This window comes from Takifugu rubripes, chromosome 7, assembly GCF_901000725.2.
Source record: "Takifugu rubripes chromosome 7, fTakRub1.2, whole genome shotgun sequence".
Lineage (NCBI taxonomy): Eukaryota > Metazoa > Chordata > Actinopteri > Tetraodontiformes > Tetraodontidae > Takifugu > Takifugu rubripes.
In genome coordinates, this window is record NC_042291.1 from 1,745,761 (window position 1) to 1,773,497 (window position 27,737).

The window sequence follows — 27,737 nt, forward strand, 5'->3', positions numbered from 1 at the left end:
TCTGTGCCCTCTGGGGATATTATTGTTCTATGATTAAACCCAGACCTTGACAAGGGCTTATTGATGGCTGTAATAGTGCCGCAAAATCTTTTTTTGACAACTCTCAGATCGAGTTTTCATTGTGTTATAGAACGTCTTGGAACTTCTTATGAAGATGGTGCTGGGGTTTCTAAACTTCCTGTCTTTAATGGTCACATAAGTGAATTGTGGATGAGTAGTTAGATGTTTCTTACTGAACTTGGCATGACCTGAAAGAGATTATACAAATGAGACCGTAGAGACAAAAACTGCTCTGTAACTAAATCATTTACAAATTCAGGAACTTGTAAATGGGGTTAACTGAGGGCAACTGTGCTGTTTTTTTCTCTTAACTACAGCCACTTTAGTTCGAATGGGTCATTAGCACCGCAGGACACATGGGCAGCCTGACTTGCTTTTGTTCTGATCTCTTTCATTTTACTGCTCAAACTCCTGGCATAAACTAAGCTAAACAATAATGCTTTATTGTTGTTATTTTTCTCATTCTGCCAATTTAGAAATGTGCTTTCAGTTTTAATTGAAATGATGAATTATTAATAAACGTATTAATTATAATTAAAATAGAAACACTTTTCCCACTTTTCACAGTGTGCATGGGTGTGCTAGTGCACACCCTAACTTTCCTCTGTGCCCCCAACTCTTAGTTGGGGGCACAGAGGAAAGTGAAATGGTGAAGAGCTTCAAAAGGTTTAGTTAAAGGAGGCCAGACATTCCTCTGAATTCCCTTTGGAAAGTCAGGGGATCTTTTCTGAATTGCAAATGCTTGAGCAGCAAAAAATACTTGATGTATGAAAATGCTTTATCAATATGATTAACGTCTAAAGTTTGTGGAATCTGTAACGTGTTCTACTGAAACCCCCACCTTCTTTTACATCCCCCACTTTCCCCTTGCAGTAACAGGTGGTCCTTGGGTGACTGATTGAATAAGATTCAACAGCTGCACAAAAGACCCCTCTAGTGTTCTTTTGAGTGGGTGTCCCCTCTCAAGCGTGCCGATCAGGCCTCTGGCCCAGCCCCCACCTTGGCAGATGCTAGGAGCGCTCCACAGGTGGTTGGAAGACACTTCGAAGAAGTTACTTAGCAAACATTCTCTTGTTCCTGGAATTAATTTCTCACTGAAAAACCAAAACAGATCAGATCACGTGACGGTACCTTTTTACTGGGTGGACTAACCTGTTAACACATCATCAAACATCAATCCCTCAAAACAGAAACCTGGCCGACAGGAAAATCCAGTGTTGTTTTTACAATTATTCATGGGAACCTTAAGACTTTATAAATCATAACAGCATCAAGCATTGGTAGGTGCAGCATGTGTATTGGGCCTCATCCTATATTAATTTGAAATATTTAAAACATTTGTATAATCTACAAAGAAATGTTGTAATGCCTGTGTGTTGTGTTAACTATAAAATGGTAAGTAAAATTTATTTACTGTATCTTTTCCATGCTAATATATGTGACATTATGTTTGATCGACGTTTAAATAATGAGTCAAGAACACTGGTTAAACTGTTGAAGAAGATGTTCATAATTTAAAAAGTTTTACACTGAATCTGAACTGTGACCTCCTGTGGCTACGTTTTAATGCTGAAAAAGGGGGAGAAACCAATAAGATCTAACGGGAAGAACCTATTCCATTAATAGCGATAAATTAATTTGTTTTCTTAATATTCCAATAATAACAACACAACAGAGAATATAGCCTTATTATATAATTCATCTCTGTCCATAATATCCTTAATTATGGATATTTGCAAGTCAGTAAGTGCAGGAAGAACAACCGCATCCCCCTCTCCGCGATGGTACAGTCCGTTCCAGAGGCCGGTGAGAGAGCATCCGACGGGGCGAAGCATCAGCTGTGGCTTGTCAGACGCACCAACTTCCTCACTCTTCTCCGCTTTCTCACCCCGAAATTCCCCCAGACGCCGGGTTTTCTCTGGCGCACACCGGTACCGGGACCCGGGAACGCCTTCGTCAACAAGTTGGTACTATTTTAATTGCTTAGCGTGTTTGTGCTGTTGCTTTTTTTTTTGGGAGGGGGGTCCTCCTCCTCCTTTTGGGGTTTGCTGCCCGGTCCATTCAGGACATCGGACGCAAGAGTGACTCGACCCCCTCCTCCAGCGCCAGCACTCTCCCCGAGGAATGAGAGGACTGCCGCAAAGAAATAGGCGAAACTTGCATGTTTGAATGAACAAAAGGACTGAAAGGGAGGCTATTGCCGCCGAAATGGAGGAAAAGACTCTGTCAGCAGGAGCAGCACGTAAGTCTTTCTGAACGTTGGTCCCGCTGCTTTTGGGAAAGAGGTTTTTTTTTTTTTTTTTTAATAAATAAATTAGATGCTTTGCTACGCAGTTAAAATAGCCGCAAACACCGTCTCGCCTTGTGTGAACTTTATATTTGCATGTCTCCTTGTGTGGGATGAGGAAACCACAATGCGATTAACCTAAAGGAACAGAGTTTATTTTTTGGGAGCCGAATCGTGAATAATCGGTCCGGAAGTGCGGATCTCGGTACAATCATAAATCTAACACCTGCATATCGATATGAATTTTGGAGTTGACAAAAAGATGAGTGGTGGGGGGGGGGGGGGGGGGGGGGGGGGGATTTAAATTTATACTTGTATTTCTTAGTCGTCTTGTTCTAGCTGTATTTAGATTGTTGCAGTTTTTTGAGCCCAGAGCAGAACCAACTGGGTTTAACAACGCAAAGTGCTGGAGATGAGGTAATGTGAAGAGTAGCACCCCATCCCCCTCCATATGGTATGTTTAGCTCACTCCTGACATGATGCCGTCATACGTGGTGTGGCATCCTCCTCCAGCTCCTCTTCTGGCTGCACTTTCAAGTGCAGAAGATGGTCGTGTGCACGGATGCAGCCGTTCTCCGTTCCTGCTGGTGCAGAGATCATATGGTTGACATTATTGCCCCGACCTCACTGGATAGAAGCACACACACACACACGGTAGCCAGAGCTGGATTTATTCAGTTTATCTGTCAGTGTCAGATCTGTTACACATACACTTCACTGCTAATGTCTGCTCTTTCCAAAACACACGTCTCAATTTGAGGAAAATGTTGGAATTTCTCTCAAATGGGAGGTTGTAAAGGTGCATGGCATGCGGAATCTTTGTGTGGATGTCTTGGCTGCTTCTGGAAATAGAAAGGGGACACACAATGTAATCACTTCCTGCTGAGAACAGAAGACGTCCTCCCAGTTTTGGCTGTGCAGGACAGGCGTCTGGAGGGTCGTCAGGCTGTCGTCTCCGAATAACATGAGGCTCATGGGCTGTTGACTAAATGGGCAAAAGTAGTCATAATAAGAAAATGCACGTTTCTTTGTGTTTCTTTCCACCGTTTGGTAAATGTGGGGGTTGGTTTTGTTCCATCCCAACAGAAGGTGAATTTAAGATCAATCTCTTAGCTTCATCCTAAACCGGAACCTTCCCTGACCATTTTACTGGTACTGTAATTGGATTTGGGTAGGAGAAAGAGGCTTTTGACATAAGACATTGACCAGCTCCAGGAAATCCATGTTGTATAACTTCCAGATCAGCCTTCAAACAAGACTTGGATGAAGTGTAAAGGGAAAAATCTCCATTGTTGTTGAAATATGTGCTCCAAAGGAAGTTCCGCTTGGACTGGAGCAGCTGAATGCTGAGTTTAGCTGCTGTAAAGCTCTTGTTTCTGTACCTTTTCCCTTGAACACTATCATAAATTATTAGCACAACACATTATTATTTAGGATGTGTAAAGAAGATCACTTACACACCTTAAACACCATGAAGCAAATGTATGAACCTTCGAGGTTGTTATTTCTACAGCTTTGTGAGGACTTTGTTGAGCTCAACGTTGTTATACCTGACACGTTTTATTGTTACGCCTCGTCATAATTAACACAGGCATTTTGCTGAAGCAGTTAAAACTGAAAGAAGATACCTGTTACCAGAACTATCGTAGCACTACAGACAACTATAGCTATCAGATTTCTATATCAGTGTATGTAACTTCAGTGAAGGGATATTTTAATTGCATTTTGTAAACATTCTCTTGGATTCAATTAAAGTATGAGATTAAAGTGGCACACTTAAAATAATTACTGATCAACCCGCATTTTCAAGATAAACCTTTCTTTTGCTTTAATGCTTCGTCAGAAAGTGCCATTGGTCTAGAACACTGGGGGCTTTCCAGCTGTTTCATGTTCAGATATGTTCAAAGCCTCCATCGGGCACATTTTATACTTTGAAGAGAGTCTCCGTCTGAAGAGAGAAGGAAAAGAACAGAAGAATCTGAGTGCTGAGGATACGACTGAAGTCAGGTTTTTACAGTGACACCTTGGTTCCCACTACCGCTCCAGCGCTCGCCCACTCCGTAGCACCCAGATGTTGAAATCACACCACTCAGCCGGACCCCGAGTGAAGCCCAAAGAGAAACAATGCGAACAGCCCCAACATTTCACATTCACATCATCTGCCGTCCGTTCTTGCGCTCTTCTTCCAGGAAATGGGGGCTGTGGTCAATACCCCCATGCAGAAATGATCCCTCACTATATTGGGGATTATAAGCAACAGAGTAACCCTTAACTTCTGGATTTTTAAAAAATTATTTTCTTTCATTCTTGAAAGGTGCTTTAAGGTAGGGTCAGAGTTGAGCTTGCTCATAGTTTTTAATTAGGTATCCTTAATATGACAAGGACACTTTTGTGCTCTCGCAAATTAAATTCTTTTTAGAGTTATGATCTTGCTACATTGCTATATTTTATATATATATATATCTTCAGGCTTTTAACTCTGTTGATCCGACAATGGAACACTAAAAATCACTGGACCTGATTTCCTTTGCTGTCAGTCACAGATGGACAAGAGCTTCCTGGACCTGACCTGCAAGATAAGAAAGAGCCGCCATCTTCGACTAGCCAAGTGCCTTTGAAACCACTTATTCCAGGTGCCTGAACATTTCCACATTATACTTAGCATTACAAAGTAGGTATTGCCAGAATTGTCTCTTCTTTGAAATTAAAATGAAAGAAATGGCTTCATTTCCCCAAGGCAAGGACACGGGCAGCATTTCAACCAGTCCATTATAGTCTTTCTTTGACAGTTTCAAATTGTCAAAGTCAGGAAAGCAAAGTTACAGCAGTGTGGAACCAAGAAAATGACTTGGGGAGAATCAGTGGGAGAATGTCACAACTGTGGCATCCTGTAATAACGGCTCCGTTTGAAAAGGTCCAGAAGAATGTGTACATGTTTATTGTGGGTTTCCTTTTTAACCAATTTCCTTTTGCTTTAGCTGTGAGATACGGGATAAAAGCAGACATGTGGTGCGTTACAGCTACATCACTGAGCTGTTTTGTTTTTCTGTCTGGGAACGCTGAGGTGAGAGAAGTGTGGTTTGTTCCACTCACCTCTACCGAGTCTGGAATATCCCAGATGGTCTGAACTGTGCCAAATTTCCAGTCACCAGACCTGTTCTCTATTATTAGACCTGCTCATATTGAGGGGCTCTTATACTGTTAATAATTTGGTGCCTTCTTTGGTCCATCTCAGCGTTACGTTGTTACCTGGGAGCATAAAACTCAACATTTGACCCTGTTGTTGCCAGTCGACACACTTTGGAGCTTTGTGTGGGGAGACACAAATCCAGTTAATGATAACGTTTGGGCGTAATTTTGTGTTGAACTGCAATGATTACTGCTTCGCACTGTTGTTGCACCAAGCTGTGTCTCTGAAAATAACCATACAGGGAGGAAAATACAAACAACAACTGTGAGCTGCCCCTGACAGTCAGGGCTCCTCCAAAATGTCAGTAAGGTATAAAGTCTCTCATTATGTGCTTTGATCGATCAAAAGGAGGCCACACTCCATTTTAGTTCACCACATAAACAAGTGCATTGATTCGAAGTGCTTTATTGACTAACCACAGATAATAAAACACAATATATGTGTTTCCTATTGGTGATACAGTTAAAAACTGACTTATAGTCAGTTCCATGATTGTTTGTCCATCTGGTTGACACTACATGATCACTGACAATCTGAATACCCTGTGACATCCCAACCCCCGCACCCACCAGTTGGATATAAGGTTGCTAGTGGAGACAGGACGACATGTTGGTGGATGATGAATGGCACAGGCAGCACAGAAATACCTCCTTATCCTCTGATGTCACAGTTTAATAAATTTAGCTTCAGAGCTGCTGCTTTTATGTCGATTCTTTTGCTTAAGCATATTTGAGGCAGTATAATAGCAGATCCAATCTTCAGGAAGCCATTGCCAGCTGAAATAAATGGAGTCTGTAATCTGTGCAAAGCTTTTGCAACTTAATGTTGGTATAGGAGAGGAAGCTGGTTGCCGTTAAATACCAGGGACTTAGGCCAGGTGATGGGAAGAAAGCTTCGGAGCCACTGACAGACACCATTATTCATCCACTTATTCACATGCCGTGGGGGAGTGCAGTCACTTTCCAAACAATCAGTATAAAGCAGAGGTGTTTTTCATTATACTCTATTATTGTATAATTAGTACAATTATGATTGTACTATTTGCAGATCCGAGGACTGATATGTCATAAAATTATCTGGGTTTGAATGCAGCTACTTGGGTGTGACCGAGAAATTAAACTGGATAAGTTTTTAAATATTGATGTAAAGACTGAGCCAAATCTTGTTTTTTTTATGCAGGGTTCTGTGCTTTTTTGTAATCACTTGAGTATTATGGGTTTTGCTCTGTTCCATCAGCTGAATAAGCAATTGCAGGCCTACACACATGCACACTTTGGCATGCAGTCAATGCTTGTTGTTTACACTGTGCTTCCTGTGTGTCTGGGCCCCATTGCCCTCTTACATCACCCTATTCGGTGCAAAAGGGACGCCACAGGACGAGGGTGTGATGGGTTAGGGGGTAAGCGATGAGGTAGTTCATTAGTCCCCTGGCTGATCCCAAATGAGATGCAGATCCATTCTCCCTCTGTTTGCTGAGTTCCTCTCTTTTTTTGGAGTACCTGCCCTTTTCCCTTTGCAGTCTTTTGATTTCACGCGCTGAGTCTTTTGTTTGAACGTGCTTTATTTTCAATTTTTAACAACCACGAGCGCCATTTATCTCTGTGCCTTATCTCTGTTGTTGTTCTGCTGTTATTGGCTATACTAGCAAGGACAGAGAATATTGTACTGTACCGTTAAAGCTCTAGGCTTTATAAATGTTTCATTTCTTGTCCTATATTCTTACAAGATCTCAGGGAGACATTTAGCTCTGGGTGTTGCATTAGGAATGAGAAAAAGCTGTGAAAAAAGGTGAAAATGATGTCTGATCGCATTCACGGAAACAATAATTTCAAAGCTATTATGACATAATGACTGTAAGAATTTCCAGAATCATTCTGACGAAAGAAAACAACTGAAAATGTATTTTCGCTTAAAAAACAGCTGATTCAAACGTATTGGTCCTCACTGGCAACGTTGACTTGCTTTTTTTGATGAGCGTTTCATTGTCCTCAGTGAGATTGATGTTCAGATCATTGATGTCGGCTTATGTGGAGATAAAAGTGCTTCCATTTCATGTTAAAAGTACCTATTCCTTCTTGCTATGGATGTTTCCCCCCCTGATGAATATGTTCAATTTCTGTTTTAGATTCAAGAAACTTTATTTGTCCCCTCGGGGCAGGTGGGCAGGCAGGCAACATAGGGTAGGGCAACTTCAGTGCATGTGGTTATTGCTCCAACCTAAGAAGTCATATGTTGTAAGTAAATGGAACAGCCCTTTGTGGGAAAGGATTACCGGTAACCTCATCTGTTTAAGAGACTATGGAGCAGTAGCACACAGCAGAGCCTTTTAAACTGTGGGTATTTAACCTGTGCTGTTAAAATTGCACTACTTTGATCCTTTTCTGTAATGTAGGGAATACATTTTTGGATCAAAGGTGTAATCATTGTTTAACAGGCAAAATTCCACAATCTGTCCAATATAGCAGGCTTCTAACTGGATTGCTCAGCGACTGTGTTAAACACCTGCTGTTTCTCCATCTGCCACTGTGCTGCCACACTGTTTGTACCTGCATGCATGCAACCACATCTGCAGGAATTCATTTTCTATTTTTGATGATGATCTTCTCCTATCATATTAATTTTGGATTAAAATGGTTTAACACCTTGAAATATTGTTTGTATCGTCAGACCATTTCTCTGTCCAGCAGGCGGCGTATTTCTGAACCTCCGTCTTGTCCCTCGGCTCCTGTCCAGACCGTTTTAGGTTTCCGTGCTCATCATTTTGAGTGTTACCAACACTGGAGTGTGTCACATTCTCATGCTCCTCATCTTTGTAGCTCCAATTCCTCAGAGTATGGCCATCCTTCATTAGTTATAAGGTGAGGCCATACTCATCTCTCACAGTTAATAGCCTACTTGTAATACTTCCCTATAAGTATCTGTGGGGAAAAACGCACCCTTTTTGGAATTATTTGAAATGTATATTATATGTATCATATTTTTTTGACAATTCTTAAAACATTTGAAAAAGGGGTCGAATGAAGGTACAAAATGGAGGCAGTTGTAACTGATTTCAGGTTTTAGTTGCTGAAAAGCCACAGGGTTTTTGACAGAGCACATTGTGAAATTCTTTTGTTCACAACTCATCAGTGGGTCCAGCTCTGAGCCATTTTTCCTCCCACAAAGCCTAATTTTGTTACAAGACTGCCCTGAACCTATTCCAGTATTCATCATCTCCTTTCAGTTTATCTCACTACCGCTCTACCTCCTTCCTTTCTCCGCTCACTGCCATTGCAGAGTTTTGGCTGCAGTCCCGTTGCCATGAAGAGATCACAACAATGGCCCCTCTCTGTCAGAGAACATCGCAGCAAGAGGAATGCTTATTTAATAATGGCATGGTGTAACAAAGGGAAACACACTGTCTCGTCTCGCTGCTGAACATTTTTATATACTACACTTCTCTTGGGCTGTCAGGCATCAGTAAGCAGCGCAGCTCCCAGGCTGCTGACTGAGCCTCTCTACGAGCCTCTATGAGTTGTGCTCAGACAGTCTGTGCAGTGTGGCTCAGTATCTCACGGAATTCTTCCAAGCGCCTGTAGTCTCAGTCGTGAAAGGGTCGATCTGTTTGTTTGCTGGCAGCTATTCACGCAGACCTTTGTCCACCTCGCTGACTTGTTAGTCTGGTGATAATCTGATTCTTTTTTGCAAGGGACCAGAATGTTGGGAACAAAAAGCTATATGGTTTGATTTCAACACAGTTTTAATGGCTTCGGAAGCAGGATGGGGAATTGTAAATGCTGTAGAAAGCTCTCATCTGCTCTTTTGAAGGGTGCGCAGCGTTGGTCTCATTACTTCTTTTTGCATTTCCATGCAAACTATTAAACACTGAACAGCACAGCATTTGTATTGTAAATCTACACTGCAGTCACTGCTCGAGTGGCACACCCGCTGCGGTTCAAGCTGTTTTTTTAACCGACATCTTAATAATTTACAGCTTGTTTCGTCAGTGTTTACCTTCAGAGACTGTGCAGAAGATACTGTACTTCAGAGTGCTTAGACAGGGAGTGCTGTGAGGGTACAATGATGAGGGGACAAAGCCAAGTGTCCCTCCCATGAGAGTCTTTGTGTGGGCCCTAAAGCTTGCACTAACTAATGTTTGAGTAGACGATTCAAGCAGCAGCTTGCCAAATGTGAATTATGGTGCTGTGACTGAAGCTACAGGGGAACTCTTCTTCCAATACAAAAACACTGAAAAACTGACTTTACCTTCAATCCACTAGTTTATTATTATAGAGAATGTAACTATGGTTGCGTGAATAGAATGGTCACAATCCCATAGAATAATTACAGTATCAGGAGCCTAATGCCACACCCATGAACTCCACCCTTCACACTTGATATGTGTATCCACTCAGGAAGTTTACATCACCCACTGAACTACCTCATAGGCCTGGATTTAAGAGGAATGCAGATTAACTTGTTAAGTTCCATATTTCTACACGTGTCTAACCTTTTGCCTTCTTATTTACTCTCTTGTGTTTTGTTCTGTCTCCCTTTTCAACTAGCTTTGCACTCGGATCTAAACACACGTCCAGCGAGGACAGAGCCAGAAGGGGAGAGCAGCCCCCCGGAGTCAGAGCAACCCCAGAGAATGGAGTCTGCAGAAACGAAGGATGTTGAGCAGAGATTATCCTCCCACACAAAACCTGATGCCGTTCCACTGTCACCTGTCTCGCCCGCATCGTCCGTTCCTCGCTCAAAGCGCAAAGAAGGTAAAGGAGTTGTAAACTGGATTGCATTGGTTTACTTTTAACGCAATGGAAGCAAAATTTGCACGATATGAAACAGTTCCTGTAGTGTGCAGATGCAGTCTGCTGGAGGTAGGTCAGCTCTCTGGAGGTAAGGTAATTTTTTAGTGTCTGGGTAAATATGACCACATCCTTTGAGACTTGAAGCAATGCCAAGTAGAGGTGGTTTTGCTTTTCCTTTTTTTTTTTTTTTTTTTTTTAATCATCCAAACATGAAATCGGCAACTATTTGAAAAGATTACAAATTGGGTAAATATTTCAGTCACAATGGTGTTGATAAAGAAAACACCCCTCTAAAATATGGACAAATGAGGTTTGTATGTGGCTAGATTAATAGAGATGAGCTCATAGATGAATCTCATCTATCCACGTGGTTATGATTGAGTCACTAATGAAAGTTGGCAAGTTCAGAGAAAGAAACCCATTTTAAAGAATGCTGCCAAGAAGGCATTTAGCTTGACCTGCTGGCAATATAGAACTGCTATACCACCATTAAACTCCTTACAGATGGTGGCTAATAGCACATAACAAACTCTAAGGAACAAGTCTGAGGGGCTTTTGTAATGTAAGCCTCTTTTCCCTCTCCCCTTTATTCTTTATCCATTAATCCCTCCATTGTGGCTACGGTCTTTATTTCCTGAGCATGAGGTGGTCGGGATAAAATCCCAAACTGCTTCCTAAATTGTAACCATACCTTCATTCTATTGAGTTGCAAAGACGATTCTCTGTGGTTTATTAGTTTGCATTTCATTTTGTCATATTTCAAAACCAAAAGCAGCATTAGATTCTCAAAAGTGTAAGCTACTGCCTTTCCCTGTTGGCGATGTACCAGGTGATTATTAATAGCTTTTTATAATCCCATTCTTCCTGGCTTCTTCCACGTGTCCTTGTTCCATTTTGTGTGTAATAGGCTTCACTGTGCTGTAAACAAAATTAAAGAGTTGAGGATGTCATTAAGATTATAACTAATGCATCTATGGTGAATTGTAAACACCGGCACATGCCACTCACCACGGTGCACGTGTGTTGCCCACTCGCCTGTAATTATCAAAGCGCGTGAGGAGTCGTTCGGAAGAACGATATTGGACAGATTGTTTATGGCCCGCAACTTTTTTTTAAGAGACGCGTGAACACTATTTTCACTGCGAAAGTCTTCATTTAGCCGGGTTGCATTGAGTAATTGTTTAGTTTATGCAGAAATGTGACTAAAAATCTATATTATATATCAGAAAGGAAACAATGTATTATTTATCTTGTCAAACTGTCCATTAGAAGTGTTAAATGATAAAATGCATGCTGTTTTTGGGATGAAAGGACTCATGTCACATCTGTCTCATCTCCTACATCTCTGTATTTTTATTACATCCCAGATGTCAAAGAAAGACAGAAGCTTGCCAAGGAACGGAGAGAGGAAAAGGCCAAATATTTTGGTAAGTGCTGGAGGAGAGCTCCCCCTAGTGGTAGGGCCGAAGCAGGCGGTGCTGAGTTTCCCTTGTGTTAAAAGTGGATTGACCCCAGGCCACCAGTGGCACCCACATCTTGCACAGGAAGGACAAAATTGTAGGAACTCAAAAGGAACACCGCATTTTACCAACCTCAACCTCTTTGAACAGGGTTTTCTATTGTTTCTCTTATACTATTGTATCATTTGTTTTCTTGATGAGTGTCTTAATGCACTACAGCATTAAGTGTGTGTGCGTAAAGATATTTCACATATAGGCAGTTATATTGAGTGGGGTTTTTTTTAGCTTTTGCAGTGAGATGATTAACTGCTGTCTTGGTGATTTCCTGAGAATATCATCTCTTTGCTGTGTTGCATCTCTCTTTTGCACTTTTCTTTTTTAAAAACACATGGCTGACACAGTGTCTCACACGGGCCGTACACTGCTTTGCATGATTGACAGCAGCCTCTGTCTTTTCTCTCACTCCTTTCCCCTGCAGAAGAGCTCAGCATTTTACAAGGTAAGCCACCTTTGTGTTTGTGACGGTGGTGGTGATGGTGGTGGTCATTCTGTCACGTTTGGATTATTCATCTTAATGACATTTACTAGATTTTAATTGGTCAGTACTCCATGAATGCCTCATTAAAGCATTAGGACTCATTAAATAACCTGACTTGTGCGGACTTGCTAGTTTGAGGAACCATGTCCTTCTCCATTTAATTCCATTCCACAAATTTATGACATGAAAAAAGAAGCCTCCGTGCTTAACTCGGTGTGTCATTTTAGAATTGGCCTTTATTATTTTTGCTGATCCACAGATTAAAACCAAGGGACTTCACAATCCTAATGTTTTTTTTGTTTTTTTTAATCTCCTGTTCGATACATTTTGTTTCTTGCAAACATCATTTTGCCACGGACTGATGCAGTAGGAGCGTCCTTCATTCGACCTTTACTCACATGTGTGTTCTAGCTGCCTGTGAAGACAGCGGGATTCGTTCTCATGTTGAAAAGCTACTAATGTTGAAGTCTTTCAAACTGGACATTTTGAAATATCTGATTCACAAATTTACATCTAAGCTATTTGTAAAAACACATCTTAAATAATGTAAACAACTTCTGGGCAATCACGCGGTCCTTCTGCAACTTTCAAACACGGTGGATGAAGAGGAAACACAAAACGCAGAACGTAGCCTATTTTATTTTCTCTTGGCGTATTTCATTGTTTACAGAAAGTATCAAAGGGTGATTGCTCTGCTTACACTCGGGGCAGCCATCTTTGTAAGACAACTCGGGGGTAGTGACGAACGTCCGACTTTCTGGATAGGAAGTTTGACCTCGGGGGGCGTTCTAGCTGAAACGTTCTACTTGGAACCTGGAAATTACGACTTCCGACAAATAGAAATCAGAAATACCTACGTGTCTAGTAGAAATTGCTGAAGTGGTATCCAGTTATACTACATTTCATTAATTTATACCTACGTATATTTATATTTGAGCATGTAATTTATGCTTAAAATATGCCAGTGAAACTTTGAATTCACATTTGATCATCCGAGGATGTCTTCGACAGCAGTATTCCACCCAGACAAACATCCCAGTGTGGATCTGTCTAATTAAATGATCTCACCAGATGGTCTAGGATGATCTAATACTTAGTCAGGCGTAGATAAAAGAAAAGATCCTACTAATGCTCGTGTTTACGATACCAGCTTAGCAGAGATTTTTTTCAACATTCACCAGCAGTGTTACTAGTTAAGTCTTAAAAACATAAAGCATCAGTCAGTAATGTCAGGAGATAATAATGATAGCTTTTGTGTGCATGTATGATTTACATTTTCTGCACTGAGGACATGTAGAGAATGTGCAAAGCTCCGATCATCCCTTACGGGTAATGCTCTCGTCCTATGATAGCATATGGGAGGCATCTAGTACTGTACAGCAGATTTATACCATTGGAAGGTGAATCCATGGTTTACTCTATATTGACGAAAACCAGCTGTAATTATCTGAAACAAATTGCAGCAGATGCCGTCTGTGCTGTAAGTAACAACCTCACTGTAACAAGCTGAGCCGTTTCCTGCACATAAATGGGCTTTCTTCAAGCCCATGGCACCAATCTGTCACTATGATCCGAAATCCACAACTAGTTGCTTTTGCGCGTTAAAAGACGCCTCGCCTCCTTGTAAAGGCTGATTTTCCATGGAGGGTTGACCGCAGTAATATGGTGAGTTGTGTACACAGAGGCAGCTGCCTTTTATGGCATCCGTGAATGGGAATGACACAATTTCCATATCAAAGCGCGTAGTTTATTGGAGTTGACAGGAGAGACTTGATGCGATTAGAGTGCTTCAAATGTGTCCCCAGTACGATATACTTGACATTGTGCAGTATTGTTTGAAAAGTCAAGTAATTGAATTTATTTTTCCAAACAAATCTTAAATGAAGGGAAGGGCAATATGATAATATAAAAAGACTGAGAAAGGAGAATGATCTCCTTTGTGTTGGTCAAACGTTTCCATTCTAACTTTATGTTCTCACCTTTCTTAGCTGCTAAAAAGACGCAGTGGCTGGAGAAGGAAGAGAAGGCACGGCAGCTGAGGGAGCAGCAGCTGGAAGGGCGGCGTAGGAAGCTGGAAGAACAGAGAATCCAGGCAGAAAAACGACGAGCTGCCCTGGAGGAGAGACAGAAACAGAAACTGGAGAAGAACAAAGTAGGTCTTGGAGAGAATAATGTTTTAAAATGAAGAATTCTTCAAGTTCTATTTATACCCTGGTCTGTATGGTGGACATTTAAATAAATATATCCTGTGTGTTTTCTTGTCGTGCTTCCAGGAGCGCTATGAGGCAGCCATTCACAGATCAGCCAAGAAGTCATGGGCAGAAATCCGCCAACAAAGATGGTCCTGGGGGGGGACACTAAGTCAGAACTCTAGTCGAAAAGAAAGTGAGTGCTCTTTTTTCTAATTTCACTATGCCTCCTGTAGCTAATAAACCAAATGATAAAAGGGGAATTGAGCTCATTAACAAGATGCTTTGCAGCATCAGGCAAAGGTCATCTCTGGATGCCATTTTTGTTTGTGAGTCAAAGCTCTGGGTTTTTCACATCACTCTTCGGCCTTCATGTGTTATCCTGTGATATTAGCTTCTCCATCTTTGTCTTAGCAGGCTGTCTGTCTCCTAACCTCACTTATGGGTCCTTGCACTTTGCTAAGCAGTGTATTGATCGCACAAAGTGGAGTTGAACTCTGATGCTTTATTCCAGCACTTGCAGGGAGGAGCATGCTACCGTTGTTATTGTATCCCTGCACTGACTGCAGCAGTCCTTCACTCTATTCTGTCTCTTTCTTATCCAATCACCAGTGGAAGTAAACAAGTGTGATCACTCTGCAGTGGAAACTACCGGAGCTTTCTGGACATCAGTTTTTCCCTCAAAAAGAAAAAAAAACTTTAAATATGTAATCTTCTCCAACTTCTGTTTGTGTGTATTCCTACATATATAAATACGTCACACATCTAAATGATCATGTGATGCTGCGGTGGTTTGAGTGAATATTACTAAGAGTGCTCCCGTGGAGTGCTGTACCCTAAAGCCTTGTGTTTTGTTACTGTACAGTACGTACACAGAAAGGACATGGTCTGGTTTGTCCATTTCACCAGGTAAAAGCTTTCCACTGTGGGTTGCTGTGCATTGTTTCTTGGCCTGATCGTAAGGCATGGCGCCACAGACCTTCCCCTTCTTCCTCTCAACCATGTGACCTGTGTGAACAACTGTGTGGCACTCTCTTGGCTTCTTAGGCAGGTGCTCTCTGTCAACGGTCAACCTGCCCAAACACGTGGACTCTGTTTTAAACAAGCGACTGTCCAAGTCCTCTGCTACGCTCTGGAACTCCCCCAGCAGAAGTAAGGAAACATGTGGAATGCCCCCCCACTCCCCCAGTGTCCATCAGTCAGCCACCATCAATGCCTGAGCACCCGTCCATCACTTGTCTGTTTTTCAGTTCTCTCCCTTTCTGATTCCAGCCCCTGTTTTGTGCTTGATGGTTGACAGCTGTCCCTTTTCCATCTTCCAAATCCTCTATTTTTTTCCCCAACAGATGTTCGGTTCAGCTTTAGTTCGATGTGTTGTGCATGTCTGTATCTTACTAATGTGGGTTATGTACCAATGGTTGCATTTCATTATCCTTTTTGGTCATTGTCTAGTTGGCATTTGATATGCTTGCTTAATCAAGGGCATCTCTCTTTTCCCCCCCTTTTTTTGCTCGCTCTGATTGTAGAATACCAGAGAAAGGATGTCCTTTATACAGTATATTAAATAATTGGATTGTTGGGAGTGATTTATAAATTCTTTATCGTTTCTTTTCATGCTCCACATGAGTTCAGCCAGAATCTTAATTGGGTCACAGACGGTGTGGTTCTGCAGAGGAGGAGAAGCTTCCGAGTTTGAGAAAAAAGTGAAGTTGGTGAGGCAGGGAGTGAATCAGCAGTTTTTATCTGCAGATAATGTATTCCAATAACTCCCCCAGAGCAGGTACTGCTCTTCCATGCCGCTGGGAGAAACCACAAGATGGGCAACTACTCTGTTCCAAAGGTTGCTCTCCTTTGCAACACAGTCACACACACCCTGAATATGAATATTTATTGCAGCATCCTCTGTTCTTTTCTCCTTCAGTGACTCTAGGGTGTGGTTAAAAATAACTGACTAACTGTCTGGGCCAGCATTTTAAGCAAGGCCTTCTTTCTTGGGTGGTACCACTACAGCACAGTCTTTGGGGGGAATCACATGGGCAGTCCGGGCTTCGTTCATCGTATAATTTTCAGGTCTTTTGGCTTGTGTGAGCTTTACTACATGCAAGCCATGACCTGAAGTGGTTCTTCCTTACTGGATTTTGGTGATTTTTAACTTTTGGTTAATGGGGGTGAAACTACAAACCATGATTTTAAGGCACTAATGTTCCTCCAATAGGTTTAATTAGTATTCAGGGCTTGGTAAATCATCATTAATTAATCTCAATGCTCTAACTGCAGCCCGCAGCCTTGCTTTGAGTCCCTGGGAGAGCAGCATCGTTGACCGGCTGATGACGCCAACGCTGTCTTTTCTCGCTCGGAGCCGCAGTGCTGCCAGCGTCCTTAATAACAGCAAAGATGGTAGGAAGTTAAAAGAATTCAACTTTTTTTCATTTTTGCAGCAAAATGATGTAACGTGTTGTTAACAAAACTGCTAATATCCACCAGGCTCTCCGCTCTGTCCCCGTTCGGCCTCAGCCAGCCCTCTGACTTTGTGCCCCCACCAGCCCCACCACCGTTGTTCTGACCGCTGGAGAGTGACGTCCAGCACCCCCGACATCACCCAGCGGCAACACAGGCGGAGCTCTACGCCTGTAAGTTTCAGCATTTGTCACCATGATGTGCTCAAAGTTGCAGTTACTGTAATACAAAACTGACCTGACTTCTTTTTATTTTAGGACCTTTTAATAAAGGTCTTTGAGCCTAGTTCATTAAATGCCGAACTTCAGGAGGTTTGATATTTGGTGACCGTTTTATACCATTGTCTCATAAAGATGGATAAAAACAGAAAAGAAAAGAGAGAAAAGGAGCGTGAGAACGAGATGGAGAAAAGTGCCCTCAGTAAAGAGAAGGTGCTGAAGAAGAGACAGTCCCTCCCCAGCATGAGACACAGACCAGATCCAAGGTAAACACTTATTTACAGTGCTTTTTCTTTGTCATTTGTATTTTTAGCAGGAAAAATAACAAATGTTTCAGTAAATTAGATACGAGTATTCTTCAATCATATTTTAAGAAGGCTTACATTTTTGATGTCAGCTTTCGATTCTTGGGAGGGTTACTTTTTCCCAGTATAGTAAATACTGGTTCTAAATAATCAATCGACTATTTAATAATTTTTTAGCAAAAAGGTTCCAGATCTACTGTAGTTAAGACATTGAATGTAGGTACTCAATGTTACAAGTATGAAAGTTGATGACACATTTAGTTCAATATACATACATTTTAGAATCATGTACTTTAAGCCTTTTCTTCTTTGTCGTTTGACCGTTTTATCCCTTTCGGGGTCACGGGGAGGGTGCACACGAGTATTTGTGGGTTCGGTACGTTGCCCAAGGGCACCCCGGCAGTGCTCTGTGTTCTGGCATCTTCCCCTACTAAAACAGTGAAGCTGCCTTGCAAATATGCTTATCCTCAAATTCCCTTGACCAGCGGCGTGTTTCTTGTCAGTCAGTGCGAGTGTTTAGGTCTTCGTGGTAGTATTTCACGCTCTGTTTGAGACAAGGTTTTGAATGAAAGATCCCAGGATGAGTCATTTCCTTTTATACCCTCCAGACTGATGACATAAGTGTCTTCAGAGGACGATAGAAATGGAGAATAAAATGTCTTTTTACCAAAGGAAAAGCCGTGGCTGTCGGCTGCCAGTGCCAGAGGCTAGGGAAGAATATTCTTATCCATAATGGATTCCTCTCCCAGTGTTGCCAGGTTGGGATGCTGACTGATAATGCACTTAAGAGTGATGTAGTGTTTGAGTGCTTTGTCTGTTTCAGACCCACGTGTTGAAGTCAGGCTCATTGAAAAAATATATCATTCTTAAACATTTGAACCTGGGTCTAAAAGAGTACGAAAAGTGTATAAGGTCTCGCTGGTGGGTTCTCCACTACTCTGAAAACAACTCCATCCTTCCAGTCTCAGTCCATTATCAAGACGACCGTCATCCCCGGCTACGGCCAAGGGTAGACCCGCATCCCCCAGCCCTGCTGCTTCTCCCAGACCTCCATCCACACGGGGAAGCCCTTCCACTCCGAAGGCTCGACCCAAAAGAGCTCGGACCCCGGCCAGGGTAGACCACCGGACCTCCTCTCCTGTCCAACTCGAAAGAGTGAAGGAGCCTCGCAGGCCTGCTACACCAGAGGAGAGAAGAGGTGGGTACAACAGCAGTTCTTCAGGAAAAAAAAAGAAAGAACATCAGTCCAGATTTCCATACTTCCAGTTCAAGACGATCGGCAATTGAACCTCCATTTGACGGAAAAACAAACTAAATGTAACTGATCTGCTGTCATAATGAATATATATACTGTATATATTAACTTTAGCCATAATCAGGTCATTGGTATTACAATATTCATTGTATATAATGGAGTAAAAATAACTGCAGTATACTGTTCCATACATTTATTATGATTTAACAGCAGATATGTGCTGTTCTGTCATCTGTATTTCCTTTGCTGTACATTAGGGTCCCCTATGGTTCCAGCCGTTGTCACATCCTCACCTCCAACGTCCATCACCCCAGTTAGAAACACTGCAACCTCCCCTGAGCCAGCTCACTCGACTCCCTGCGTAGCTGCAGTGTCACCTGTACCCTCAGCTAAGCCCATGGCAGGTACCAATAACCCAGAGGAGGCGACTCGCATCCTGGCAGAGAAACGCAGACAGGCCCGAGAGCAGAGAGAGAGGGAGGAGCTGGAGCGCCGTGAACAGGAGGAGAAGGAGAGGTTTGTATTGTGATTGCCCTTTTGGCCAGTTTTTGGCACCTGCAAAATGTTTTGTCTTCCTGATATTTACCCTCTTGCCAGCACAGCAGGCCGACATTGAGGAAAAAAAGAATTTTCTCAATTTTGAAAGAAACTTCACCCAATTTATTATTTACAGAGTTTGAAAATATTTAGGATTTCATTTGGTGGATTGTCCTTATCCTAAGCCTCGTGTCTAAACTCTGCAGGTTACTAAGAGAGGAAAGAATAGCGAGAGAGGCTGAGGAGAGGCAACGCAGAGAGGAAGAAGCCCGTGCCATGGCAGAAGAGCAGCGACGGCGGGATGAAGCTCAGCGCCTGCAAGAGGAAAAAGAGGCTCAGGAGAGAGCCAAAGCTGAGCAAGAGGAGAACATACGTCTGCAAAAACAGGTTTGGTTCTTGTCGATGCCTTACACTAGATAGCTGATAAATGGGCACACTTCGAATGGATCTTATCTAAAGCACTAGGTGATGCGACCATTAGCACCAATGCCGGCCACACAAAGGCAGCCCTTTTCTGCCCCCTTGTGGCTTACGATAGAATTAAATTTGTGGCTAAACATGATCCATGACAAAGGTTTGAGTGGCATTGAAACTCTGTTTAAAGTCTTATGAAGCTGCAAATATTGAAAATAATTTCTGCTGAAAACGAAGTGAACGTGAGGATTTTCTTTCAGCCTGCATATTAAAGCTGTCTGTTTTCAGAAGGAAGAAGCTGAGGCTAAGGCCCGGGAGGAGGCAGAGAAGCAGCGTCTGGAGAGGGAGAAACACTTCCAGAAGGAGGAGCAAGAGAGGCTGGAGAGGAAAAAGGTGGGGCGAGACATCCGTCCTTAGGCTATTGCTCTTTCAGCCAAAAGAAAAGCACCTTTTTTATTACAATAAATACAGTGGAATGTTTCAGTTTTGGTGTAGATTTTAAAGTTTAAGATCCCCCCCAACACCCAAAACCTGAGAATTTGAGCCGAGCTCCAAACTATATATTTTTTGGTGAAATTTACCATTGACCCCTATTTTTATCACACTTTTTAATCCAAATATAGATTTTGTTTTTTCAGAACTTGTATGAAAATCGCTATCATCCATTCGTCACCCACTTCTGCAACACCCATTTTTCATCTTCTTGTGCATCACGTTTGACATCCTTGTGTAGCAATAGTCCAAAGATGTGTCCTTTAACATTTTATAATGACACCGAGTACAAGTCTGATACCATGAGTACTTTTTCTCTTAATACGTCTCGTATGAAGCCTTGAGGTGTTTTAGCAAGTTACTACTACTAGTACTACCTTTTGCAATAGTCTGTTCATCTGTATTAACTTACCGGTAATAGAATTCCCAAACCGGTGACGTGTTCATAACGGGAGCAGTCATGTTTGTGTCGGGAGCACGCTATGTTTGTCTGACTGGGATGTCGCACGTATGACGTTGACAACACGGCACCGCCATCTTCTGGAAACAAGCACTGCTTGACTGCTTTTAACCTTGAGTGTCGGCGGCTGTATTGGCAGGTATCGGGCCTATCCAAGCTCTATTTCTCAGTATCAGTACTCGCCCATCCCTTCTTTTAACAATTAAGCAACGTGGAAGGTAGTACGGCTGGGGGTCAGAGATGTGTAAACTGTGTTCAGGTCAGTCAATCCTGAGCAATCAGTAAAAACTAATTGAAATTAGTTTAATCTCCAAAGTCCTTGGCAGGGTGGTGATGTTGACTGTAAATATCCATGTCTACTGTAGCGTTATGAGCTGGGAGTAAATGCAGGTTGAATTCTGATCTTGTATATCAGTAGGTTTGAACAGGTTTTTGGCACAGTGATCTGGGGCTACGGTCCCATTGAGGCATTGTTGCCACGTTAGGTCCAAAATATTACTATTAACATATTAAAAAGCAAAAGGTGGAAAGAGTTGACCATGAAATGAAATTGCAGATTTATCATCAGCCAGTTTAACAGCAAATGTTATCATAGGAATTTTCAGACAGATGGGGCAGATGGTTTAAATCATGCTGAGAAGCCTCAGATCAACTTATAAGGTAAAAGAATGTGATACTGAGTTAGAAGCTTTGAGAAACTTCACGTCACATATGAACTTGCTTCATGCCTTTGCTTAGTTTCACTTGATATTATAATCCCATAATAACGGGGCCAAATTCTTTTATGCATACAAATGAGCGGTGGAGATTGATTTGCGCTGTGGCCACACTTCATGCCTTTGCTCTGTCGTGACTGTCCGACCAGCCTCCTCTCGTGTTCCAGCCGAACCCACTTATGCTGCTTCTTTCCTGCTGATTCATCCTTCGACCTGGAGCCATGAGGGAATGATTCACTAAAGATTTAATGGCCCATTTGAGAGGCAAAATGGAGATTTAAAACCAACTAGAAATCTGATTTGTAATAAAACCGTGGCTCCAAAACAAGCAGTTTTTTGGTCAAATCAATATTTAGATCTAAACAGAATATACTTTGTGTCTTCACTCAGCGTCTAGATGAGATCATGAAGAGGACACGCAAGACGGATGGAAGTGACAAGGTGGATTTGGCCTTTGATTTCAGCAGTTTCAGAGAAAATCATTTCCCATTCTAAAAAGACTGAAACTCTCTCCTGCCGTTACAGAAAGAGGCCAAGGCCTCCCCTCTCCCACACATAAGCAGGAAGGAGGCAGAAAGCAGCAAAGGTAAGCAGAACATCCATCTCAGCTCAGCTTCTACAAGAGATCCTCATTGGCCACACAAGCCTTTAATCTGCAGGACTCGCGCTGGTTAATTGTCAGTTCTGAACAAAATGGATGGCCTGGCCAGCTGCTTTCTCTGTGTCCTGCTGCAACTGGAAAATCCCAACGTGAATCTCAGCCTAACTCGGGCTCATGTTACTGGAGATGATCTCATTTCTCTCGCAGATATTTAAAGCCAAGCTAATATCTTTCCTCTTTACATCTGCCATTGGTTAACATTGACTAAACCGTTGTGGTACTTTTATTGGTAGTTCCCATGAGCGTTGCGTTCACAACAGCCCATTTTCTAAAATGTTAAAGATAAGCTCTATATTTTACGCAGCTGTGCTTGGGGGATGTTATGTGACCCGTGTGTATTCTCTTGTTGTCTGAGCTGTGGGAGAAAGAGTGGGCACACATTAACAGCTTACATCTATCACAGCACATTACTTCTATTGTAGGCTTGCAAAAAAAGGGAAAATAAGGCAAAAGGCCATTATATTCCTTGACAATGTTAAGATTTTCCAAGGGAAAACGGTCAGATTTCCAAAAGGGGTGGATTTCTTCCTCTCTCTGAGTGGCTGCTTGATAAGTTTGGAGTTTTCAATTCATTTCCCAACTTCTGATGATGTGAACACGTTGCACATATCTGGGCCATATTTCTCCTATATTGGTATGTAAATAATGAAGCATAAAGCTGCAGAGGCTCCTTCTTTAAGATTTCTTGTCACACTCTGCAGCCACGTTAAAAACACCAAATCACTGTGGTTTGGAAAAATCTGCTGCTCAAGCAGGAAGTTAGGCCTTCATTGAAGTGGACGAAGGCCTGGCAGTGCTGCTCATCCAGGGGAGGGAAGTCTGATTCAACCACAGATGGCTCCTCAGCCAGACTGAACCAGACAACTCCAGATAGAGACAGAAAGAAAGAAAGAAAGCCCTGCATATGACAAATAACCAGAATATCATCAGGGACCATCGTGGTTGGCTGATTATATATGGTAACCTTGGCTGTTTATTGAGTGAGACCAGGTTTGCATTGGTCACATTTGACTTTGTTTCCTTTAGGGTCAGCAGATTATCTGGTAAATTCCGAGGTCAAGCTGCCAAACAACAAGGCCGAGAACGGACAGACTAACATCAATGGAAGGTAAAGCTGCTGATGTCGGACCACCGTGTTTACAGTCACACTCGAGCTACAAAACGCGCCAGGGGCCAAGAACCTCAACAGCAAATGTGCCGACTCGCGGTTAACGTTCGCAACAACGCGAGGATGATGTGGTCTCCTGAAATGATGACTTAAACGCAATTTCTGGTGCATTTGTCGGCGCCGTGACTGAAGCGGGAGCGGAATGACTCACCGGTGACTGGATTGTCATAAAATAACCGCACTCTTCTCCCTCCCCCAGCCTCCCAGTCCAAGTGGTCAATGGCATCCAGCCCGCGAGACAAGAGAACGGTCTGTCCAACAAAGGAGACGCTGCCCACTTTGACGACATAATTCACCTCAACAATCACGACAACACCACTAATGGAGCGCGGGAGAAGTCTGAGAGCATGGCTACTGAGGCCATCCTCACCTTTGAAAGTGAGGATTCTTTCATGAAAAAGGCCAGCCCCATGAAGCCTCAGCATGTTGCAGGTAAGGAGGTTCAACAAGATCCTTTCCTTCCAGCAAATAAGAGGCCCCTGGTTGTTTTGGGGTGGGGGGGTCTTACACCTGGACCTTATTTTACTTTCAGTCACCACGCTGCAAATAGCCAAATAACTCACATGAAAAAAGCATCTTGTGCTTCATACAATACAAAAGCAGAATCTTGTCTCAGCAGTGTGCACGTGTGAATGGAGTAACAAAGGAACACTGTGAAGTTCTTCAGATCTGCATTTCCCTGAGTGGACAGGTGGACATTTTGCATGGCAGCCTGTGCCATGTGAGGTCTATAAATGCGAGTGTGTGAATGTGTCATGTTGTAAATTGCTTATGAGAGGCTGGTAGACCTCAAAAAGCACTGTATAATGCAGTAGCAATACTCTATTGTGGCCAACCTCGCTAGTTACTGTCCGCTGCCCAGTGCATTCAACAATGCGGACAAATTCACATTGTCATTGTTGGCTTACTGAAGCTGCCGCAGCCTTTAGCACTTTATCCGTCCCAGTTTGTCACTACAGTCGCAAAACACATAAGCACCTGTTTACTTCTGTGACACCCAAGTGTCTGTCATCTCTTTAGGGGCGTCACGGGTAAACAAAAACAAGCTACAAACAAAGCATGCAGGTAAAAAGAGAAAGTCCTTGCAAAGATCAAATTTAAACCCCAGATTATTTAAATCGGTAACAAGAGAAGCTAGCCTGCATTGTAGGCGGGTACAATTTGCAAACCAATGCTGTTGTCCTTGGCCTGTATGAGCTGAACTCGATCCCCACAGTGGAGTTTGACAGAGGGAAGAGCGCACATCTCCTGAAGTATAAAAGCTATGGAAGAGGTGCTCGAGTTCCACTCAGAAAGTGAGGGGAAGGAAGAAAATACGTGGAAAGTGTTTATGTTGACAGCTTTAATTCAGCAGCTCTGCTGATTTGAGTCTGTACCCAGAGAGGAATTCCCAGAATGGCCAAGGTGATGAGGAGACCCTATCCACAAGTTTGTCTCTGCCAAGATTGTGGAAACGGGACTCCAGGAGCAATAAAGCACCATATCACTCTTCACTTAACACCATCCAGTGGCAACGTCAGCAGCATCCCTGTTCCATTACTAGATCAGAACCTTAACCTGATAGCCAGAAAACACAAATCCAGATGACGGATACCTTTGCCCGACCCCTTCGCAACCCATCTTTGCCTAGTCTCAGAGGTTTCAAAGCACAAACTATCTCTCACCTCATCTTCACTCCCACAAATCTGGATATTTGAGACATCTTTGACTTCAGGAGGAATTTACGACGAGGGCTGTCACTGGAAATATCGACACGCGTGTCCCTTTTAATGTTACTGTGTAATTTCATCGGGGGGGTCAGTGTATTTTTAATGCCGGAGTTTATTTAATGCACACACTTGCCTGTTCTTTCACATCTGGTGTTGTCACTCAGGTAAGTCCACATTACACCTGTTTTACATGTTGCCAGCATTTGACTAGAAAGAGGCTCCATGGAGTCGGGGTGTCTCGCTGTCCCCCACGTGGTCAACACAATGAGGTTTCTAGGATCGTGTTGGGCATCTTTTGTAGTTAGTATTGTCACCAGGTCAGAGGTGTGCAGACCATGTCATTACTCACACAACAGAGCAACCTCTTGTTTGGGCTGCACACCTGATTGTTTTGTGTGTTGATGAGTTTGAATTGGCTGTTGACCTTTACCCTTTTTGCCCTCTGTCTTCCTCACAGAGGTCCTGTGAAATATTCTGGTGTGGAAGCGCTCTTCGACTGGGGCCGCTGACCTTTCCCAGTGCTGCTATCAATTGCATGGGGGAACCCTGCGACCCTGCCAATCACCAACCCTTTTCTGAGCCCTTGAAAGCAAACACGCTTCAAACGTGGGTCACAGAAGATAATGACACTCTGGCACATGAGAAGAAGACATAACGGACGGGAAGGCGTTGCTGCATGCAGAGCAAGGACGCAGTGTTAAAACATCTTTGGGGCACTGCTTCCACGCACCTTGATACACAAAACTATCTGTCATTTTAAATGCGAAAAAAGCCCTTTTCCTTTGGTTATTTAACTGAAATGTAACTGTAAAAGACTGGGTACATTTTTGTGAATAATGTAAATTTGTTTTGTGATGCTAAAGGAGGAACGGTTCTAGCATTTTATGTTAATTCACTGCGCGTAGGCTTCTTCAGTGAAAGCCGGGCTCCACACTGCCTGGTATATATAAAGAGCTCTAACATTTTTAGTACAGTTAAACCAGAAAAAGTTAAGATGTAAATTCACGTGCTTCAACTTCTTCCCATGTGTAAACACACCACTTGTCTCAGCTATTACTGATTGTAAGCAGAACTGGATATAAGAGTATGTTCAACCTTGGCAATTAATAAACCATAAATCATTTGAGGGTAAAATCCTGAAAAACCAGGATTGTCTATGCTCAACTGTTTAAGATGGTTTTATTTCCCATGTGCAGCCATGACATGTGTGTGTGTACACTGTATGCTTTAATTATGATGCGTGTTACAAGGCTAGTGGGGGAACCTTAAATCTTATTAAAACACATCTGTTGTCTTTATCTCTTTGTCAAATGTAATATTTCACTGGGTTTCGGGCAGTTACTGCTAGACAGCTACAATAAATATCACTGCTCTCCTGGAGTCGGCGCGGAGGATTCTGACTCCCAAAACCAGACCCCAGCGGTTCAATGCTTGATCTTCACTTGCAAATGCTTTTTCCCAGTGTTTTGGTTAAGAGGCTCAGTGGTATTTGCGCCTTTTGAAGGGAAATGCCGAATCCCACTGGACGTCGTGACAGGGCGCATGTTAACCCCAAGAAAACGGATTTTAGACGGCACCAGATAGCTTTCCTGTTGACATACCGGCCATACGAGTTAGCTCGGATGTCCATTTCACTTTGAGTCTCCCTTTACAAAATCCCTACAGGGGGTACATGCCATCCTATCTGCCCCCGCCGCTCGCACTATATCCGGGTAGCCGGGTACATAATGTGAAGCTGAAAGTCATTGCAGCAATAATTTATTTCCCCTCAACCAAAGACTAAAAAAATGCCACACACATCATCATGTATGGCTTTTGTTAAATTACGATGTGACTGAAATGACTTATGGCTCCCTGTAATTTGTAACTCCAGTAGGACTCCAGGAATACGAGGGCCTGGAGACAAACCTAAAACCCGTAATGCACCGATGAACTTTTCACCTCCGCGAGGTGTAATGTCAGTAATACCAACTGCAGTGGAAACCTCTGAGCAGTAATGATAGGAAAAGAACAATAAAACAAGGCGGCTTTCATTCTCAACAGTCTGTTTTCCCTTCTCGACCTTTTACACAATTTATCCTCCGGTTCAGCAAAAGCTGGACGACTTAAACTGTCAAACTTGAACAAAGTATATTAAACGTAAAGTTTGAACCCGCAACCATCCCTGAGCAGAAATAGTATGTTGGTCCACATCAGTCTCCTTTGAAAACGCTATAATCCAGAATGCCACCAGGGGGCGCAGTGACGTAACATGGAAGAAAGCTTGATATGTTTCCCTAAATTTCTTAGTTCGTCACGCGTGCCAGTGTGGGGAATTCGGTGTCAAAGACAATTGAAAAGTTTGATTTAAAATTTACTAGCCTGACAACTTGGTGAACGCACCCGTTCTCCGGTAATGGGGAGAGCTCCTCAGTCTCCTCAGTGGAGACTGGAGATTAGCAGGGACTATTTTTAGGAAGGTGTCAGCGAGGCGGTGCACGGTTACAGGCTGCGTCCTGCCAAGTCTCTGAATAAATTCACACAGAATGACAGCCAAAAGAAAAATAAGAATTTCAAGTTGCGAGAGTGATCCAAAGGCCACTAATGGACACTCACCGGTTGGTTTCTGCTTTATTGATACTATTGGAGCTACATTTTCTGGAGCCTTGCTCAAGGGCGCCTTGTAGGTGTCAGTATCTGTAGCTGCAGCCTTACTGGTCCTCGCTTATGGTGGTGGTGGTGGTGGGGGGGGGGGGGGTTGGAACAAAACAATTAACCACATCCTGATATATGTGCGTGGGGACTCGACAGGAATCGTGTCAAACATTTGAACCAAAAGCTGCAGAGCTGCC

General features: G+C 42.8%; 1 protein-coding gene across 9 annotated transcripts; it reads left to right on the forward strand.

Moving 5' to 3' along the window:
• The first annotated feature begins 1,770 nt into the window (after positions 1-1,770).
• Positions 1,771-26,204, forward strand: map7d1a (MAP7 domain containing 1a). Of its 9 annotated transcripts, none has more exons than XM_029838886.1 (20): positions 1,771-2,023; positions 4,885-4,980; positions 10,082-10,288; positions 11,695-11,754; positions 12,266-12,286; positions 14,314-14,477; positions 14,599-14,710; positions 15,562-15,666; positions 16,792-16,911; positions 16,999-17,144; positions 17,325-17,455; positions 18,457-18,692; positions 19,007-19,265; positions 19,493-19,673; positions 19,989-20,093; positions 21,759-21,809; positions 21,894-21,954; positions 23,056-23,137; positions 23,397-23,629; positions 25,364-26,204. In XM_029838886.1, exons 1-20 carry the CDS (start codon positions 1,786-1,788, stop codon positions 25,372-25,374), a joined length of 2,619 nt encoding a protein of 872 aa, XP_029694746.1. In that variant the 5' UTR covers positions 1,771-1,785; the 3' UTR covers positions 25,375-26,204. The 9 variants fall into 9 exon arrangements, with proteins under 9 accessions (XP_029694746.1, XP_029694748.1, XP_029694747.1 ...); XM_011605061.2 differs by having other exon boundaries at positions 1,886-2,302; XM_029838890.1 differs by having other exon boundaries at positions 1,886-2,302; positions 4,891-4,980.
• The last annotated feature ends 1,533 nt before the right edge of the window (positions 26,205-27,737 follow it).

Excerpts from the sequence above, each read along its gene's own strand:
- map7d1a (XM_029838886.1), top strand. The coding sequence starts at position 1,786 with ATGGATATTTGCAAGTCAGTAAGTGCAGGAAGAACAACCGCATCCCCC. Across the intron at positions 14,711-15,561 it reads GAACTCTAGTCGAAAAGAAA|GCAGGTGCTCTCTGTCAACG; the intron begins GTGAGTGCTCTT and ends TTGGCTTCTTAG. Across the intron at positions 16,912-16,998 it reads CCTTAATAACAGCAAAGATG|GCTCTCCGCTCTGTCCCCGT; the intron begins GTAGGAAGTTAA and ends AATATCCACCAG.